General features: G+C 37.3%; 2 protein-coding genes and 1 pseudogene across 2 annotated transcripts; 1 reads left to right on the forward strand and 2 right to left on the reverse strand.

Moving 5' to 3' along the window:
* Positions 1 to 266: 266 nt before the first annotated feature.
* LOC148156572 (class I histocompatibility antigen, F10 alpha chain-like) lies at positions 267 to 2,222 on the forward strand. The gene is given in 4 exon segments (XM_088009987.1): positions 267 to 337; positions 1,137 to 1,440; positions 1,826 to 1,833; positions 1,919 to 2,222. Coding segments are annotated over 4 exon segments (687 nt in total).
* Positions 2,223 to 5,634: 3,412 nt separating this feature from the next.
* LOC148156573 (zinc finger BED domain-containing protein 4-like) lies at positions 5,635 to 7,260 on the reverse strand (annotated as a pseudogene).
* A 5,651-nt stretch (positions 7,261 to 12,911) lies between these two features.
* On the reverse strand, positions 12,912 to 21,821 carry LOC148156574 (BOLA class I histocompatibility antigen, alpha chain BL3-7-like). Its single transcript, XM_088010487.1, has 7 exons — positions 21,727 to 21,821; positions 18,145 to 18,411; positions 17,416 to 17,694; positions 16,822 to 17,124; positions 15,770 to 15,865; positions 15,051 to 15,300; positions 12,912 to 13,753 (listed from the first exon to the last, which is right to left on the reverse strand). Exons 1-6 carry the CDS (start codon positions 21,779 to 21,781, stop codon positions 15,275 to 15,277), a joined length of 1,026 nt encoding a protein of 341 aa, XP_087866613.1. The 5' UTR covers positions 21,782 to 21,821; the 3' UTR covers positions 12,912 to 13,753; positions 15,051 to 15,274.

Consider the following 21,821-nt stretch of genomic DNA (forward strand, 5'->3'; position numbering starts at 1 on the left):
TATAGCGCTTTTCACAGAGATCCCAATCTCTCTTCGTGGCTCAGCTGGTTTAATGTTAAAGTTAAGCTTCTTGGCCTCCTGCCAAATTTAACAAATCGTGATGTATTATTTATTAGTCAGCTCAATGAAAGTGCCTGTTCAGAAGAACTACACCAGATTGGCTGATATATGGTAACTTATAATGGAAGAAATTCCTTGTTACCGTCACCAAAACGGGTGAGACCAGACTGAAAAAGTGCTTATTTTCCGAGCTGCATGTTTCCAGAATGTATGAGATACCTATGAGTCTCAGATTTTTGGCAGCTCGTTCTTTGCGCAAAGAAATTACTCGCCTATGGTAAGCAGAAAGAACTTAATCACTCTTTTTAGCACTTCAGACCGCCAGCAGACAGGAAACCGTTCTGTTTTTAACAAGTAAAAGAGATAAAAGCTTACCTCTTTCCTGTGATTGGGCCCAGACGGCTCCCGTCCGCAGTCAGGCTGAAGCGAGTCACCTTCCTTCTCCTGGTTGTTCAATTGTTCATTCAAACGTCGGGTGTCACCACTTTTATTGAGGATTAGAAAGGTGGCTATACTCTTAAATATCTAAGTAAAAGAAATAACGCACAGAGACTAGTTCTTGCTGCTAGGCCATAAACGAGCTGGAGATTTATTACACTTCCACGGATTCCTCGTTACAGTTTCTTCAGTTCAGTACAAAATCTTCATCGTCATCGTCTTGTCACAAAAAATCTCCTCGAAGTCTTAATCTCGACCTGTTTTATACTTTTCCATCTTCATCAGTGTGTGTTGGAAAGTTTCAACCAATGGCGTGCAACTGTTGTTTTGCAGAAAGATTCTGGCACGCTTTATACTGAGTGTGTATTGGACGACCTTTAAAATATTTTGGACCTCACGAACTCAACATCTGCTCCATTTCAGAATTGCTGAATAGAACAATTTATCTCAAATTGTTGATTTTATCTTGCACAAACAGACATCCTTTCCAGTAAATTCTGGCTCCATTTGCGCTTTGCACGCAAATGGAAGGAAAGAATTTGGTCAGGTTGACCTGGTGCGAAGCCAAAGTCTTCGCCGAGGCGCCAGTGTCATTTTTCCGCCAAACAACTCCTTAGATAGTATTTCCGCTCTTACAGTTGCAGTCTATGGCTACAATGGCTTCTGTTGCTTTGTTTTCTGTTTGAAAACAGAGTAAATATTCAGTATATTTACACGACATCATCTGGAATCAAAAGCTTTCCAGAGTTTGTGGCTGTTGGTCTGGTTGATGGAATCGAGGTCATGTACTATGACAGCAACGTCAGGAAAGCAATCCCCAAACAGGACTGGATGATTAAAGTCAAAGAGGATGATCCACAGTACTGGCACTTTCAAACTCGAGGATTATTTGGAACCCAGATGTCCTTCATAAAAAGCAGCGCTTCAACCAAACTGAGGTTTGTCATCTCACTTCAGTAATGTTACAAAATAAAATAACAAAATAACAATATTTTATAAAATTTTATCAAGACTGTTTCAAAATGAGTTAGATGAAATGCACAATGCTGCAACATGGCAGTTATTTATACCAACACTTGAAATAGGTTGCAATCATTGGTTCATTTTGTTAAAAATCAGAAAAGGCACTCAAAGAATACACATAGTTCATTTGTATACAAAATGTATTTACAGATTGATTAGCTACAGTTTGATTAGCTACAGATTGATTAGCTAGTTTGATTAGCTACAGATTGATTAGCTACAAATGTATATATGTTTTGTTTCTAATATTTGCTGTACACAACACAGCAAATATGTTATGTGGTGGCTTTTAAAGTTGTGCTAGAACCAAACTTGTTTGCTCACTCTGCCCTTCTGCATTTTCTTTCATAAAGCTACATTAAAACAGCTGTTGAAAATCTCACTGTGGTTTCTGTTTCTCAGGTGTTCATATGTTCCAGTAAGTGTATGGCTGTGAAATGGATGATGAATATAAAGAAGTTGAAGGTTGGGAAAGCTTTGGTTATGATGGAGAGGACTTCATAGCATTTGACCTGAAAGCAGAGAGATGGTCTGCTCCAGTATATCAGGCTTTCATCACCAAAAACAGATGGGACAATGATAAAATGAAGGTGGCAGAGACAAAGAACTACATCTCCCAGATGTGTCCTGATTGGCTGAAAAAGTATTTGGAATTTGGGAAAAACTCTCTGACAAGAACAGGTGGGATAACAAACTGTTAACTATTCTGCATATGTTCAGATTTTTCAACTGATTTTATTTATTTATCTATATTTTCAAGTGATTTCAACTGAATTTTTGACACTTTAAAATCAGTTTTCAAGTCCTGAGTTTCAAATACAGTACTTTAATTTTAAGAACTCTGGACTTTTTTAGTATGCCTTACTTTCCCCTTTCTTCTGTTTTTGCTCTTTTGTACCATCATGTTTTTGTCATCATGATTTGAATATAATTCACTGAACTATTCAAAATTGGTGGATTGAAGCATCTCTCTTTTCTACACAGAGTGTAGTGTCTCAGTGTCTTTTTGGAACACAACTAATTTTGTGCTTAGTGTACTTTAATAGTATTTAAATTGTATTAAAGTATAATTTAAAGTGTATTAAGCATACTTCAGTGTACTATTTTTGGACAACTTAAATTGAACTTAGTGCACTTTAAGTATGCTGCTTTTAATGTAATATAGATGTGCTTGATTGATTAGTATATTTTGAGTGTACTAATATTGTGATTGAATTACATTTAAAATATACTTAGAATGTATTTTAAGTATATTGGCATTACATATTTAATATATTTGTAGTGTGATTACAGTATGCTACAATTACACTTTTGGTTTATTATAATTTGCAATGAAGTACACTTTTTTGTTAATGCTTTGCCACTTTCTTCATTACATGATTCATACACCCTCAGTACTGCAAACACATCAGGTTACCAGAACACAGAAGGGTCCATTACAACACACTTTACAGGTGAAACTAATTATATTGTGCTTTCAATATATTACCATTTTGGTAACACTTCATTTGATGGGATGTGACATGACACTGTCATGAACATGACACCTTTCATCCAACTTTTAAAGCACTGCTGCTGGTAAGTTTATATATATATATAATTTTTTTTCTTGTTTTATTTGAATGTAATAAATATTTATATAGAGAGAAAACGTACAGTTCCGATTCACCAAAAAGGGGACGGGGTTATATTGAAACCAAGCAAGTAATTTGCGTTTGATACTTTCTCAAAAAAATTCTGTATCACCAGAACAGAAAAAAGTCAGGTTCCATCTTTCCATTAAAGTCGATCTGACAACATCAACTCAATTTACTTTCACTTTCGTTACCAAACCTCTCTAACACTGTTTAACCCAGTTACAAGTGACGCTTACGCCCTGACGATCCCCTTGGCTCATGTGAATGCGACGTCCAGGTGCATACCTGTGCTACTTACTTGTTTTCAGAGTCTCTTCGCTCGGAAGAGGAATTAAGTTGCTTTTAAATGGATGTACAAAAATTGACATGGCCGAAAAAAACCACCTTCATTTTTCTGATTCTAGTAGGAATACAAGGGTCTGCGGCAGATGAGTTCAGAAACTTAAAGATCTAAAGATCAGCATTATTTTAACAACTCTATGTTATTTTGAGGTATAATCGATGACAGATCCTGTAATGTATCCTGAGTTTTAAACATTTTACTTATGCATTTAATAGAGAATTGTCTAAAATTAAACAAAGTGAGCCAGGTATTTAATTGTTTTCCTTTTATTTAACCATGTTGTAATTGCAACCATTATGGTTTGACATTATCTACTCTAGCTTGTTGGCTTAGGCTACAAACAAAATGGCAGCATGTTAAGTCGCAGTACCGCAGTTATTTATGGGTTAAAATGGACGCTAATGAGTTTATCAGGTTTACTTCACAGTGCAATCAACATTCTGAATAATGTTTGCTAAAATTAGGTCTTTAAATTTTCACCAAAATCTGAAATTTATTTTAGATTTTAATGCTTATCTGGTTAAAATATAACATAGAACCAGATAAATTCAAAACAAAGCATTGAATTTAAAGAATTTTTTAAATTTTATTTTTTATTTTGCTCATGATTGTCGTCCAGTTTACATGCAATAATTCTTATCCCATTTTTACATTTTTGTCAAGTTTTTTTTCTCCCTCTTTGTGCAGAGAATCACATGATCAGATTATTTAGTGTCTTTTATTAAACACTAGACTTTTCCTTGGCTGTATAAAGACACATTATGCATTCTTTTCTGTGGTTATTTTTCCACATCTCACTTATACTCACTTTAGAAGTCTATAGCTTGACCAATCTTATAAAATTATGCAGACGTATGATCTCATCATCAGACACAATCTAAAGCGCGAGAAGGGTGAGGAGCACATTATAAAATTTTCCATTAGAAGTTTAATCGGCAGGAACAGCGCTTCAGAGAACTGTGACACTAATTTCAGCTGTTATAGGTGGAACTGCAAGCTCGTGCCACCTCTGCTCTGGAGTCTCAAATGGATTAAACTCAACCATCAGATGCAGAAGCTGGTGAAGGTGATGACCCTCCCTGCTGCTGTAATGAGCAAATGCAGATCTGCCTGTGTTGTGTTATTTATTGAACTCCAGCAATATATTCAACATTTTATTAACCAGAGGAGTTTTTGCAAACACTCTGTGTCTTACCTTTTTATGATGTGGACCTGGAGACCACACTGGGAAGTCTTGCAAGTCCCACAGATAGCGAAAGAGAAATTTCGACACACTGCTGTGAAATCATCTTCTAGTTCTGAGCTACCTTTGGGGTTTAAAATCCTTATTAACATCAAAGAAATGCAACACAGTGATCCAGCTCTAGCATCTTTATTTCAGAAAGCAGAGAGAAACCAAATATGAACCAGATTTGAACAGTATGGAGGAATTTTTGATGAAAGATGGCATCCTATATCGTCAGCAGGGGTCATCATTGCAGTTGGTGGTTCCTAAACCAGTCCAGAAGGTGGTGCTGTCCTTGGGACATTCAATTCCATGGGCTGGCCATTGTTGCGCAAATGAAGCCTCATAAAGCAATGAATCTTTCCAGCCCTTTGCTTTGCAAAGAGGTTCGTTACTCAATGCTTCGTTCGTTGCTCACTAGTGACATCTGCTGGTGAAACTAACAGCTTCGTCACTCAGTTGGATCATACTTTAAAACATTTGTAAATGCAATATTGTCACAAAGTTTTCATCAAACTTATATTTAGTAACAGGAGAATCAATTAAATTATAATTTAATTGTCATGTTTTATTAAAATTATTTGTAGCCAATCTAATCCTTGACCATCAGTGGTTGTGTTGGGTTTTCTTTTATGTCATGGACTTACTTGACAATGAAGATATGTTGTACTTTACTGTATTGGGAATTGAGTGATTGTTGAGGTAGACTGAATACTTTGAGTGAAAACTTGCTTCCTGAAAAACAGAATTTGTTTAAAATAATCTCTTCTTGGGAGTTCTAGTTCTGGTTTTTAACAGTACAAATAAAGTTTGCCTCTTCAAACGTTTTTTAGTCTGTTTTTGATGTGTGAATCTGATGCATCTCCTGATCAAACGAAAAATAATTAAGAACTGTTCAGATTTTAGGTTTAATTGTCTTTATTTAGAAACAGGACTTTTTTCACTGTTTCAGGTTTTAGACGGCTTCTTCGTCTGCAGATGACCTCCCCCACCTTGGAAAAACTCGTTCACAAGGCACTGATGATGCAGGTGAACAGAGGAACTTCAGTGCCAAACAGTACAAATGGGGATGCACATGTTTCTGTGTGTGCCAGTACTCCAATGGATCTTCACGTCTCCTTAGGTTCGTTTTGGTGAGGTATCGCTCCACTTCAACAATGGCATCTGCTGTGGCATTGGGCTACGCCTCTTCTGGTCCACAGTAGAATCTAACAGAGACCACAGTTCACCTATAAATAACTCAAAAAAAATATCATTTCAGATACACAACAACTGAAATACAGCAGTACAAATGTCACAAGAAAATAAAAAAAAAAGAAAAGAAAATTCACAAGATTTGCTGGTGCCTTCTGCATCTGCTGAATCCTGCAGCTGGTTACTTTCATCGCTTGCAATTAGTGCAGAACATTCTGATTTCAGCCGCCATACTGCGTCTTGTGCCTTGCTTTGACTGACAAAACCAAGAGTTTTGAACCTAGGGTCCAGCAATGTGGCCATTGTCATAACACTTAATGATTCAATATTTGCAATTTGTTCTTTGACACGCCTCAATAGGTTTTCAGACAGAAGTCTTGCAGCATCATTTTTTATATTTGCCATCTTTGTAAGCACTGCATGGTTTAGCATGTTCATTAAAGGTATAACCTTGGATATTGACACCCTTTCTCTTCAGAGAGCTCTGAAGTTATTTGGAAAAATGGGAACAACACCGGTAACTATTCCTCATTTATCTCATAATCCTGAGAAGTCAGAGGGATTATATCAGTTTTGAGTGTTGTGAGGGCTACAGCCACAGGTTCTTTTTGTTGAAACAGACGTTCCAACATAAGGTAAGTGCTGTTCCAACGTGTGTCCACATCAATTATGAGCTTTTGGGAATGTCTTCCCATCTGTATTTGAATCCCTTCTAGCTTTTCTTTACCTGTGGTTCTTGAGTGGAAATATGCCACAATTCTTTTAGCCTTTGCGCGGATGTCACAGAGGGCAGGGATCTGGTCAAATGATTTTCAGACTAATAAATTCAGTCCATGAGCAATGCAAATGGAGTGTCTGATCTTTGATGCTTTAGCACATGCAATCATGTTAGCTGCGGCGTCAGTCACCAGACAGTTCACCTTAACAGTAATTCCCCACTCCGCCATGTGATTATGCACCACCCTGGCCAGATTCTCAGATGTGTGAGTGGAAGGGAAATGCTCCACTCCAATTAGTACAATCCCCAGTTTGTCTTTGGGATCAATAAAGTGGCATGTTATGGCCAGATAAGCCTCCATATTCATGGACGTCCACATATCTGCGGTCAGGCTGACGGCAGACACCTTTTGGATGTCTTCTTTGGCTTTTTCTTTTGTTTTGTAGTATTTCTCTTCAACCATCCTTTTTAATCCTTGAAATGAAAAGCAAAATAATTCATTTAAATAACTGAAATGATTTCCATTTACCACATTAGCTGGTATGTTTGACACATAAACTTTTCTGGTAGGAAGAACATAGGTTGGATCAAGCAAATGAATGAGCTCCCTGAACCCCTCATCCTTTACAATCAAGTTTACCACAGCCTCATCTAGCACCTGCTTCCTAGAATCTGTAAGATGCATAAATATAAAACAATTGAAATGACACAATATTATACTGATAGATATATGAATTAAATAATTTTAAACATATAAAACAATGTCATACTCTGGCTGGTGTCTCCTGTGTTTAAAGTGTCCTTATTCTCATGTAGGGCCCTGTAATGCCTAATCATTGATGATGTGTGGTTGTTGTAGACCAGGGCTCCCCAAACTTTTTCCTGTGAAGGCCACATAACTTTTCCCTTCTCTGGTGGGGGGCCGGAGTCAGTTTGTAACAGAAAAAGTGTGACGATTGCAGGAGTGCCTAAATGTAAAAATGTATTGTTTTCCAGAAAGCACAATCAAATAACCCTCTCTGGGTTCTTCACAGAACAAAAGTCAGGAAATAAATAACACTATTAATGAAATAAATAATAACCAAATAACCCTCTCTGGGTTCTTCACAGAAAAAATCCAGGAAAAATTATAGTCCGTATTTTCCTAACTATGAGCCGCACTGGACTGTAAACCACAACCCCAAAGGTTTTTTTTTTTTAAACCAGCAAACATACACAGCCACAGATATCTCTGCCGCTCCATGTTTTCCACAGCAATGCAGCAGCAGCAGAGGGGGGCGGACCCAGGCGCGGAGCCCTGGGGGGACTAGAGGTGCGGCTGCGCCTCCAGACCCGACCCGGTGCGCCTGTTGAGAAAGGTCTATTTAATGTAAAAGTTACTTTCCCTCAATAAAATATATACCAGTCAGTCCCAGTTACTGTTGTTACTGTTTCACTCACGGTTTTGCCGAAGTGCTTCCTGGGTAAAAATCAAACGAAAAACACGGAAGAACTACTGATCAACAACATTCTCAAATTTCAATTCCCTATTAAAACCTAATTCCGTTTTAATGGACGTGTTCTTCGTTTATTTCCAATTTTGACTTCCAATGATTCACTTCGTAATGGTCTCGCTATGGTGTCTTGTACCAAAACTAACCATCAGCCAAACTCCTTTATTTCCATGTAGAATGGAGTGAAACTGTCAAAACACAAACAACTCAGGATGAGCTCAGAGCAGCTTACAGAAGTGTTTTTACATTCAGATACATACATTAGAAGTACAACTGATGCAACAGCTACCTCAGAATGCTATGAGCTGCAATGCTACGTAACAACCTGAGAAATCTTAGCAGCCTGCTAGTTGGGAATGACGTAGCACATAATCAAATCGCCCGCAGGTATTTCCAAAACTAATTCAATAAACAAGTTACTTATTTTATCATATGTTAACATAAAGGCTCGTTTTGAAGTATAAGTTGCTACTTAAAGGCATCGCTTCGAAGAACTCGACCTGGAATGCGGCGTTCATAACAGACAAGTGTGTTCATCTGCTCTACCGCTAGCAAACAACCGTACTGATTAAATAACATAAAAGTCAAGCAGTTCCCTAAAAGTCCAACAGATGGCAGCAATGCGCCATGCAAAACAAAACACCCACAGTTTACAGGACACACTTCCTGCTAAAGAGCCCCCTGGTGGTTGAAGAAAACTCCACATATAAACCGGAAAATACAATATATGCCTCCGCCAAATGTGGAGGCGGGCCGGATGCGGCCCGCGGGCCGTAGTTTGGGGACCCCTGCTATAAAACATTTTCCACTTTCTCCTCCCAGAATCAAACTTCACAGCTATTTTACAACCATCAAAGAATTTTAAGGTGACTCATTAACTGAATGTCCACAACATCTTTTAGATTTTCTTAATGCTAAGTATTTTATTAGTAAGGGTTAGGGTCAGTACAGCTTAAATCAGTAGTAGAAATAATCAAATAAGTAAAATCAATAATCTAGCCTATCTTTCCCTAATGCTGACACTGTGAACTAAAAAAGGGAAACGTTGAGAGAGACGGACACAGTTTGGCATCTTGAACCCCAGAACTGGCCTGATGATGAAGGAGGGGTTGCAGCAGCAGCAGAAGGCTCCCAGTACAGGAAGAGTACTGACTTAGAGCGGCAGGTCTCGGGCCTCAGGGTAACTTCCTCATGCGCATAGCAGTCCTCAGCTTCTTGTCTTGCGGCTCTCTAGCTCCCTTCTCCTCGTCTCATGATCTTTCTGATCCATTGAGATGTAGATGAGCTGGTCTCAGGGAAGGAACACACCAGTTCTTCCTCTTTGCCTTTGTTCTTTGCCTTGGTCTTTATCGTTGTCTTTATCTTCATCTTTGCCTTGGTCTTGTCGAGAAAACTGGCATAAGGGTGTGAGATCTTTCCAGGTACACGCAGAAAACGGAGTAAAAGCCTGAGAAATAACAGCAAGCTTGCATATTGATTTAATGATGATTAAAGAAGAGAAATACAAAATTCAGACATATGTAACGGTTGGGATGACTGAAATATATTTTCTGTATTTTTGATTTGTAATGTTTGTAATGTATAACTGAAATATATGTTCTGTATTCATAACTTGTAGTAACAATAACAGCTTGATTGTTGTATGTTGATTATTGATTATTAGAAATGGTAACAGCTACAAATTGAGCATGTTTTGAATTGATTATGTTGATGATACATTATAGAAGACTGTAAATTTGAGTTCGTGAGAAGGGAGGTAGATGTGTCGCAATCAGTACACTAGGCTGGGCGGAGGTGCAAGAATAACTCCAAAAAAGGCAGTAAGTTGCGAGAAATGGCCTCAACAGTCAGATGGCCAGTAGAAAAAAGGGAAGTACCGAAGAGTAACTACAGTGAGTCAGGGAAGAGAGGGGTTGGGAAAGATTGGGACTTTCCACAGACACACACTCAAGGGGGATGAGTCATAGACCTCTCCCATACACAACTATGGGCTGAGAGGGTTTAAAAACCAGCAGACGAGAGAGGAAACTGTTCTTTGTCCGCGTCGCTGAAGAAGAGACAACAAGAGGACGCAGACTGAAGATCAGCAGAGGACCGCACCCTGGGACCAAGGGAGAGTCGAGACTTCACACCGCCAAGAAGGGACAAGATCCATCTGCCCCAGCCCTGGTTCCTGATTCGACCGACCCCTCTGCCTCAACTCACCGATCCCTATTCTACTGCAGCAGACTTGGAGAAAAGACAAAGGTCACTGGGTGATAAAGATTCTGTGCGTTTGAAGGACAATGGACAGTTCTGCTTTGCTTCCATTCTGAAAAGAGGACTTTGCCCCGTCGGGACAGAGACTCTGACCAAGGGCGTATGAAGATTTCAGCTGCCAAGATCAATTGCCATCGGGTGTGAGTTGACCTGCCCCCCAAAAGCCTCACTCCGTGAAATTAGTGACACAGGTTAGGGATAGAAATGAGAATAGGTTATGAATGATTTTAATTTGAATTTATTATCTTATTACAAGTTTGTAATCTCTGAAAGTAAATCTGCTTGTCATTTACCCCTGCTAAAGCTTGCTTAATAAATTACATATTAAAAATACCAATAGAACTTGTGGACATTGGGATTAATCGAGTCGTTTGATCATTGTGTTTTTCACCTAATTATAGTAAAATTAACATACATGATTCTAGAGATGTGGTGGCTTCGTACTTTCCTTTGGTGAGTGTTAAAATAACGATCCTGGGGCTTAAATCTAAGCCACTAAATCTAATCTAGCCGGTAACAAGTGCACGTTATTTTTAGGAGAAAAGCTACCGTTAACAGGAGTGGTTGTTGAAGCTATGCAGCTGTGAGGGCTACTCAGCTGATTGTTTCTCAACTGGAAAGGGTCGTAACTTCTGGAATTGAAGGTAGTCAGAGCTAGACGAGTTTTCTCCGCCGCCAGTTTAAATAGAATATCTCCTGTAATCCTATTCTAGGGTAAGACCCGGGTTTCAGGGATTTTCCAGACCTGTTAGACAGAGAACTGGTCAGTAGTCAGTCGGGGGTGAGATAAGGGCGTGGCTGACTATTGCATAATAACAAACAGTCTTTATCTTTGGGGTCCCGAACCCAGCTGGTGAAAGAAATGCAATTTGAAGCCATATGTTGCGGGGTTAACGGGTTGGTCCCCATGTGCAGAACAGTCTTCGGCTCTGTGGCCCTGGCTCTTCTTCAGCTGCAGAGTTCTTTGTCCATCTCGATCTTGGCTCGAAGCTGCCTGAAGGATCCAACCAAAGATTCCTCTTCTGCACTCACCTTATAAAGGGTTTATCCACCCTTTTGGTGTGTTTGCATTGGCTAGCTTTGTTGCTGTGCCTGTCTCATTGGCTGACTACTTGGACAGACGATCTCATATCCATCACCATCTTGGAGACATTATGACCTGATCTCTGTTCTAATGTCCCAGGGTTGCTCAACAGTCCTCTTACGTCTGTTGCCTGCCCAACCTTTTCTTAGGAAAGTTTAATTTCAGCAATAAGGCCTTGGTCACCTCCGCTCTCCTATCAGTTCCTCTTTACCCCTGACCCTTCACTTATCATCTACCTCCAACACATCAGTGACCTTTAGTAACAGTTACACATTTTACACCATTTTCAAGTTCAATATCAAAATCACATTTATAACCTTTTAGTTTCTCTGATTTAGCATTCATTTATAATATTATAATAACCATTACTTATTAGTTACTCTTATCATAATCATGTGAGTTATTACAGACATTAATGGAAATCTAATTATTTGATACCATGTTACAGTTACTTGTTTCACCTGTAAGTATTTCCACAAGTGTAAGAGTAAGTGCAAATATTTTTATAATCAAACCAATATCAACCATTGGTTAAACCAATATTAATTATTGGCTTAATTATAAGTTATTATTAATGTAAGTATTTTACTCTGGGTTTTATCCAATTACTCAAAATGTTTAGATTTTATCCTTTAAACCTTTAATGCTTTGAAATGAGCAATCTGAACTATTTTTATCCACATGCAGGCTGGAAACTTCCTTCCTCTTTCTTCAGGAAACCTGCTCTTCCTGTTCCATGACTCTCTTTCTGCCTGACTATGTTTTTTTATGATTAAATAGAAAAAAGTAGAATTAAAGCAAAGTTTGCAGGACACAACACACACAACCAGATTAATTTTATTACAGTTTGACTACTGTTGGGGCTTGATATCACCTGTGTATTCAATTTTAAATGTAACTTAATTCATTGTCATTATTAAACTATAATCTCCAGCATGGGGAAGTGGGAGGAGCTCGACGTTTCTCAACAAGGGTTTCAGCTCAGTTGCTTCAGAACTGAACCGTTCATAGTGACACAGTGTCTGGACTGTCAAGGGGAAAAACCCCTGCACCTTTGATAGAGTTACTGGAGGCCTACAAGTTACCAGAAGCCTTCAAGTGCTCAGCATGTGGACATGTGAAAAGTCAACACACGAAAGGTTTACTATACCATCATATGAATCCCCTATGCTTATAACACAAAGCTCCACCAGACTAGCAGCAGCACCAATAAACGAACACCTGGTGGAACTGAATTTATCATGTAAACTACTTCTCAGTCCAAAGCTCTTAAGAATGGTTGTAAACAGCATAATGAGAAGCACTGCCAAGAAGACATAATGAAGGGGTAGTGTCTGCAAGAGTGGGAGCTTCTTAAAGAGACAGAGGCCCAATTTCAAGGTGTTATTGTCATGTGGTGTGGTTGGTGGTGGTGAGGAGAGACGCAGAGAACCCAGGTATGGTGAAGATGATGAGTTTAATGATGAGCTTACAGTCCAACAGGCAGCACGGCAGAGAGACAGGCACACAGCCAAATACCGGTAGCAACTGACACACAGGACTGGAAACAAGAGCTAACGCTATCCAGGACTTAACAGTTCTACTGGAGCGAACACAAGACATGAGACAAACGACACTATGACAAGGATCCGACAACGAACACAGACACAGGTGAGTTTAAATACACACGGGTAATCAGGGGAAATGAGACACACATGGGGAGCAATCAACGGGGAGGACAGGACCGAGACTCACAGGAACAGGACTACACAGGAAAAACTCAAAAATAAACACGGATCTTGACAGTTATATTGCGAAGTCAAATTTCTTTCAAGTTGTGTGATACACATACAGCGTTTTACCCAAAACATTTATGAGAATCAGGTGAATATTGCCACATCTAGAAATCAAATATATCACTGAGGCAAAACTTAACACTGTAACTATATTACAGCCAGAATGATTAATGTGTTGATAGTTTTTTGGATAAGAAAAGGTTTGACACACATAAACACAATATGTTATATTACCTTAGCCAACATGTCCAGAGATAAAATGTTTGCAGATATAAACTCCAATTGTCAGAATAACTGAAGCTTACTGACAAGTTAAGCTTTGTTGAAATTATTTAAAAATGATTATCAATGTTTTTCCAGATAATAAAAATAGTTTAATAACTCCCATTTGATTTAACAGCATTTGAACGAGTTCATGCATAGATGTCCAATATTACAGGAAATACAATTTAGCCAAGAAAAAAGAAACTTGAGCCATTTCTTGGTCAGTGAAAACTGATGAACCTACAGAAACAAAAAGACAAAAGATTCAGTCAAGAAGAAAGAACTGGAATTTTGTACATTTAATAAAAGATAAACAAAATTATATCCTTTGAAATCAACAGAAACCAAAAGTTGTGATGAAGTCAAAACTTCTGTTTAAGAGTAAATTGCTAATACAAAAAATGTATTCAAAGGCAAAATAATAATAATAGTGGCTAAAAACACAAAACATAATAAAAAATAGCATTACAAACTTTCCCTCCAGCAATAGACTCAACTTAAAATCTAATTAATGGTAAACAACATTATTCCATTTGGAACAAATGAGTTCTTATAAAATGCTTCGTACCTCCTTCCAGAGGTGAGCTTAACAAATTTCATAAACATGTTGACTTCAGTCCCTATAATTTGTTGGGTCTTTGGTTTTGTCTGCCTTTATGTAAATCTCTTGGCTTCCTTTGCTCTGTGCTGATGATCTTATACCGATGATTCTGGACCATCTGAAAATTTGTCTTAAATTTAAATTGTTGTTGCCCTGTGACAGACTGGCGACCTGTCCAGGGTGATCCCGCCTCTCGCCCAGAACGTTAGCTGGAGAGGCACCAGCACCTCCTGACCCCACTAATGGACAAGGGTGTAAAGAAAATGGATGGATGGATTTAAATTGCTTCTGTTCATTTTCATTTCCTTTTATTCTGCTTGTTGTGCTGTAAGGAGATTGCTTTGAGTTTCTGTTTTAAGTTAATTAAAATCCAACCTCAGCTTGTGAAGCTCTGTTAAAGCTTCTTTGATCAGTTTTAGGATCCTCTCTATTGTTTAAACTGACAGATTTATAGTTGGTGTCCTTTTCCATTTACACCACTGCAACAGTTTAAGAAAGGTAATCTCTCTCTCTTTTAACTGATTAATAATTTCTATAATTACACTACTGAATAGTTTTGCTTTGAAAATGGAAATTTCAAATCAGTTTTTATCAACATTGAGTTATTCCATATGATCCATAAAAACATACTGAATGTCCTGTCTTTTTATGTAAGCTTTACAAAGTCAAAATGTCGTTAGAAAATAGTTTTGTCATATTCATGACCCTTTGCACAGAGTAAAACTGCATAGCCATCCTCCAAAAGTGGAGATTTAAGAGAATTTTGAGTGCTTTACATTTAAAAGACTCCAAGGTAAAAACTGTCAACCCATGTTTTTTTTTTTCTTTTTTCAAACATTCCTCTGACCTTTACAGGTAAAACAAAGTTTGTTTGTTTTTTTACATACAGGTCTTATGTTTAATAAAAGAAGCTTTATTCAACATTCAGCGACTCACTTGTTTGCATTTGTCTGTTTCTGCTTTTTCATGCTTGTGGCAGAAACTGGGTTTCCTCTGGAGGCTGACCGTTCACCACAGCTGCAACATCAGAAAGCGTGTGAATCAATGTTCTGCTATAAACCGATGTAAAATGTACAGAAAATATTCTGAGGACACGATACAAAATAGAAATACTTTTGGAAATTACAGAGCTGAGGATAAAAACAGAATAATGAGAGCCTTTACTTACGAGATGGTGGACGCTTGGCTGAAACAAATAGAAAAAAAAAACAACTTTAGATTTTGCGTTTAAAAAAAAAAGTCCTTTCAATTCTGCCATTCTCTACAGATACAACAACCCAGCGAGCATTTTAGATAAATATGTATCCAAATAATTCATACTCCTAGGGTAGATATTTGATTTAAATGTGATTAAATTTTTGACATCCATAGTTAGTTTTAGCTGACATCATCAGATTATACCATAATTAGACAAAAAAATTCAACCTGTGAAAGTAACTATTCCAAGGCTACTAAGTTTAGATTACTTCTAGACTGGAAAGTATTGCCTGGTTTAAACCTAAGATAAATATGTAGGTCTAAATGATGGCTAAACTTCAGTGTGACACTGTCTAAAGTTGATATAAAGCTTCAATGTTTAAGCAGGTCTGTTTCTCACTTGTTAAAGCTCAACAATCAAAATACAGAAAAACAAAGAAAGAAATTGACCAACTCACCGTTCTTCTTCTTGTAAACAATGAATCCAATCACAGCAATGAGACCAAGAACAGCCACAGCAACAACAACAGGGATGATCAAAATGCTGATATTTGCTGTTGAGAAAACAAACCAGGTTACAATCATATAGACCATGGGCGTCCAAAGTGGGTCCTCGAGGCCCGGCATCCTGCATGTTTTAGTTCTCTTCCTGGTGGGAGTAACAACCTTTTCAGCAGGTCAATGTTCCTCTTAGGCGTCTAATGAGCCATCATTTGATCCAGGTGTGTTAAACCAGGGAGAGAACTAAGACATGCAGGATGCTGGACCGACTTTGGGAACCACTGGTTAAAAGTCACAGGTTTTTTCATATCTTTTATCCCAGTTCATTTAAACACCATGACCAGGTTTTTGTTTTGTTCATCTTTTATTTGTTCTGGTTTCGGGCCTTCAATATATTTTCTTTCAGTAACTATAATTGGGGCCTGCCCATGCAATGCATGGTAGAAACCTATTGTTCTACACCTACACCGTTAATGCGGCCCGAACCGCTGCAGGAGGTTGGATGTGCTACAGGAGCACATCCAGTCTGATGAGCACGTCAGGCCGCAAGGACGTGTTCCTGGTTTAGCATCAGGACGCTGGGTCCAAGACAACAGACATGCTTTGGAAGGCCCCGGTTAAATTTCTTCAGGAATTTTATTTGACTAGCTGTAAGTTGTTATTTCATTAATAATTTACAGCAACTTTCAAGTGTTATAAAATTGTTAATTAAAATTTTATATAACCTAAAACATGAACATTAATTAACTAGGACGTTTTGATGAATTTGGCATTGATTAGTAATAAAAAAAGATGCACAAACAACTGGAGCAGATTGTATTAGCAGCAAATCACTTATTTTAACATTTATCTTGCAGTACATCCATCTAAAATAAACCTCAGAAAGAAAAATTGCTTATGATTCTAAGCCCTAAAACTGAAGGTAAATATAAAGACACAAACAAGGTTGACAGAGTTTTTAAATTAAAAGGTATTAATAATAAGTTTGGCAATTTAAATAATAACTTACATTCATTGGTCAAGATTCTTGTTTTCTCCAGTCTATTGTTCATGTCCTCCTTGTCTCCAGAGAGCTGAAACACACATTCATACTTGTTCCAGTCTCCAGTTGGAACAGATGACAGATCGATGTGAACGCTCATCTGGAAGGTCCCATCATTGTTGGGGACGATCTCTCCTTTCTCCACACCATCATGAATCTCCTCTCCATCTTTCCTCCAGAACATTTCAGCTCTGTTGGGGTAGAAACCTGTAGCGAAGCAGCTGATTGGAGAGGAGGACGACTTCTGGAGGAGAGACACTGAGGGACGATCTGTAGAATATGTGAAGACATTAACATATACAAAACATTTTTAGATCCTATATAACATCACTTGATTGCAACTAATTTATTTAAACAATGTACATCTCAATATACAGTGAAGGTTGGTAAGTTAATTTCTAAACAAGGTGAACAAGGTCATCTAATGTGGAAGGAAAAAGATGATGACTAATGAGACAATGTAGTAAGAACTTGTTGCAAAGGCTAATAATTCATAAAAACTGGTGAAATCCTGTTCATACAAAGCAAATGTATTTTACACTACATTACGTTTTACAATACCTGTTCTTATCAGTGAACTCCTCCCATAGTTCACATACTTCTGCAGCCATTTAGCACATATCTGAGTTAAGTATTTCTTCTCAAATTCTGCAGCACCTCTATCATGATCCCACTTGTGTTTGGTGATGACAGCTTGTGGTTTTGGAGTGATCCATTCTTGTGTCTTTGGGTTCAGTGTGATTAAATCCTCTCCATCATAACCAAACAGATCATAACCTTTGACCTCTCCAGTCTCATCATCCCACTCACAGCCATACATCTGCTGATAGAAGTGCACTCCTGAAACAGACATCAGTGAATTTCAAATACATTCCCATAATTCATCCCAAGTGTTTTTCAGTTTAAGACTGTTACATCAAAGAGAAACTCTTAAACCGTTGTACAAATTAACTAAATGCTTTGAACAAAATGCCAACTTTTCATTTATGCCCACCCTCAAAAATAGTACATTCAGTTTACCATGTGTTCCTAACTCTAAATTAAACAATAGCCACAAATAATTAAACATTTACTGCTTTATGTTCCAAAAGTGTAATGTTACGGGTTTTAAGGCATTAATTCTTATAGAAACAGTTTGATGATCAAGTTTCAGAATACAGAGGAATGCATAAAAAGATTACTTGTTGGAAATTTACTGGATTAGAAACATAAATAAATACCTTCAGATACACAATGACTAAAATCATGCGTAAAACAATCACTGACATGATAATAGAATCAAGAGCAAACCTTCACTCTGGTTGAAGCGTTGTTTGGCAATTTCTAGGTTGGCTTTGAAGATTTCCTGTTTAGCCTGACATGTCTCTGTTTCCTCCTCCCAGTAATTTGGATATTCTGAGCTCACTTTATTAATCCAATCCTGTTTGGGGATGTTTTCATTGATTCTGCTGTCACAGTAGCTTATCTGAACATCATCCACCAACCCAACAGACACATATGATGGGAAGTTTGGTATTCCTGAAGATGCCGTGTAGAAATACCTCAGAGAGTGGGTCACTGTACGAAAAAGCACATTTCCATATATTTTAACATTACTATGTTACTCATACCTAGCATAACTCTCCATCAGGTTCTGTTCTGATAGATAAAAAATATTAAACACATCTTGTTTTTTATATGTTGCTTACTTATATCACCATAACTTTAAATTTTAAACAGCCTAATTTAGCAGCAACATAAGCTCACTTTGAAACAATGGATCTAACCTTTCAGAATATTTAATATATTTGCTAAATAGTGATAATTTTATTATCAGTATACATTTCATTTTCAACACACATTAATAATTGTTAATATTCCTTATATCAATCATAATATTCTCACCAGAACCTCAGATTGATCAAACTAGGCATTACAATGTTTAATGTTATTATTCTAAAACTTCTCTTAAATCAACAGTAAAACCTTTCTCCATGTGAAAATCAGAATTTATTTCACCCTTTAAAACAGCCTGTTAAAAGTGTCTCCCTAACGCTTTTAGTAGACTTCATTTTTTTTTATTTATAAGGAAATAAAAGGTCCACTGGAACCGTTTTATTCTTTAAACTGTTAGCAGACAAACACATCTGCCAACAGTTTTCTGGAGTTAATAGCAGTTGCTAACAGCTGTCAAAAATACTTTATTGATTCCAAATTAAAAGTTGTTGCAACCCATATTAATTCAAATTCTTCAAACAGTTATTGTAGAGGGTAATGGCTGTATTTCCTGTAGCAGTCTGTATTATTGGAAATCTGAAGAAGTCTCTAACAGTCTAATGAAGAGGATGGTCTAGGTTGTCCATAATTTTCTTGATTTTATGAAGAATCAGTCTTTGAATCATCCTCTCCAGATAATATAGTTATCAACAAGGACAGAGCAGACTGGACTTCCAGAGGAAATTACAATCCTCTGGATCAGTCAATAGACTGACTTCTATCAGTCTATTGTTGACTGATAGACTGACTTCTATCAGTCTATTGTTGAGAGTGTCATCTCTTCAGCCATCATCTGCAGGGGCAACAGCATCAGAACCAGGAACCTAAAAAGGCTCAACGGCCTGATAAAGAAGCTGGTTCTGTTCTCGGGATGACTGTGGAACCTCTTGAGATTATAATACAAAGAAGGATTTTACATAAAATCAAAATAATTACGGAAAACCCAGACCACCCTCTACATGAAACTGCCTTGGGAACCAGAGTGTCTTCAGTCAGAGGGGTCTTCAAATTCACTGCAATACAGACTGTTGCAAGAGGTCTTTCCTGCCAACAAACCATCACCATCTACAGTAACTCTGAAGAATATTAATGAGTTACAACAACACTTAATTTCCCTTTGGGATCAACAAAGTATTTTTTAATTTGAATGTACAAACCAGCACAAAATACCTTAGCTCTGATTCAAACAGTTAAACAATTTCAATAACAGATCCTTAAAAAAATCAAGATGAAGCCAAGTTTATGTTCTCGCTCTCAGTTTTTCAAGCGTGCCTGTTTTTATTTCTATTTAATTAAAGCTAAACTAATGTCAAAATCCTAGCAACATGTTTAACAATATGTAATGAATATTTCTAGAAAAAAAAACACATTGATGTGCCCTGAGATACAGTATATTTTGATGATGAACATATAATGTAACTGCTACAGAGTCTGAATGGAAAGTTTCGGACCACCTGCTTTCTGGAACAGACCCAGAAATCTGTTCTAGTGTCTGAACTCCTACTTCTGACATGTAACTCAAAGGTGACAACCCACCTCATTTAATAAAAACTAGTTCAGATTCATTCAAAGAAATTACAGGTTTAAAGAGTCATTTACAAAACCAAATGTAAACAGGTTAGTACAAGAGTCCAAACATTCAGATCTTTTATGCAGCTGGACACAGTGATTTACAAATAGGCCCTTAAAGTGTATTCTTCATCTCTTTAATTTGTACAGATTTTGTTGCATTAGAACTGGAGTAGTAATGTGCTACTTTGCTCTTGTTTAACTTAATTATTACATAAAAGAGCAGTCCATAAAGTATTTCACTTTTAAAAAAAGAAATATTATTATATTACTTAGAATTCTCCTCTGTCCTAAAATTGTCAACCAATTCACTACAGCTAGTTACACCTGAAAAAATAAACACAGAAAAAAGTTTTATATGCTTTATAGAGTTTGCCGACATGAGTCAGTGACAACAAGTCTACTTCTGAAAACTGTAGTCAGGTCATGTGGTTATCTGCACAAAGAGCAGAAGAGAAAAGAGACGAAAATGTCAGGCAGGAGATCGCTGCACTGAAAATTATTGCATGTAAAGTAAGTGATTATCGTAAGCAAAATAAAAACTGTTAAGTTTTTATTAAATTCAGTGCTTTGTTTAATTTTGGCTGGTTGGTGTGGATGTGCCAAACCTTTCTTCAGTTGGATAGAAACAAAACTGAAGTTATTATCTTTAGACTTAAAGAGGAACGATCTAAAGTCAGCACAAGGCTTCAGTTATTACAACTGAAAACCAGCGATCAGCCCGAACCCTGGGAGTAGTGATGGACTCTGACCTGAACCTTCAGAGCCACATTATAACAGTCACAAAGTCGGACTTCTATCACTTGAAGAACATCTCCAGGATTAGAGGACTAATGTCTCAGCGAGATACAGAGATCTTAGAGTTCCTTTAAATTTATACTAAAAACCCAGCCGTTTAGAGTTGCTTTTGAAAATAATCATGAAACATTAATTAATAATCTGATGTGTAATGATGACAAAATGTAATGTTGTTGACTGTGCGCTCTATGACTGTATTTTTGTGTTTTTATGATGTAAAGCATTTTGAAATTCCTTGTTGCTGAAAGGTGCTATACAAATAAAATTTGATTGATTGATTGATATTAGTAGAAGAAACGCTAAACTCTAACTGGAGAAGCATTAAAATCTGAAAAAACATTGGGGCTTACAATGTGAATTGAAAATCCTCAATAAGTCTTAAACTTTATCCAAAATGTTTATTAGACAGTGGTATGAGCGTAATAAACTCACTAACGGCCATTTTACATGTCGCCCTAACCCAACATTGCTATGACTTAACATGCTGCCATTTTAGTTATAGCCCAAATCGATCATCTAGAAGGCAATGTAAACAAATAATAACAGGATTTAAAAAAAAAAAAAAAAAAAAAGGTCAGAAAAAAACTTAACAGCCGGTCCACTTTAATTTTAGATATTTTTTTTAAATAAGTGAGTAGAATGTTTAACATTCGGCATCCAGTACCAGAACCTGTTATCAAACGAACGTAGGAAAAACACAAAGTTTTTATAATAACACTAATCTCTAAACATTTAAAATGTTTAACTCACCCGCGGAAGACCCTTGGATTCCCACTAAAATCAGAACGATTAATAAGGGCTTCATTTTTCCGATGTAGCTTCACATGCTTAGATCCAGTTTCAAG

The sequence above is a fragment of the Poecilia mexicana genome, unplaced genomic scaffold (assembly GCF_051168715.1).
Source record: "Poecilia mexicana isolate PSO_F unplaced genomic scaffold, ASM5116871v1 scaffold_11, whole genome shotgun sequence".
Lineage (NCBI taxonomy): Eukaryota > Metazoa > Chordata > Actinopteri > Cyprinodontiformes > Poeciliidae > Poecilia > Poecilia mexicana.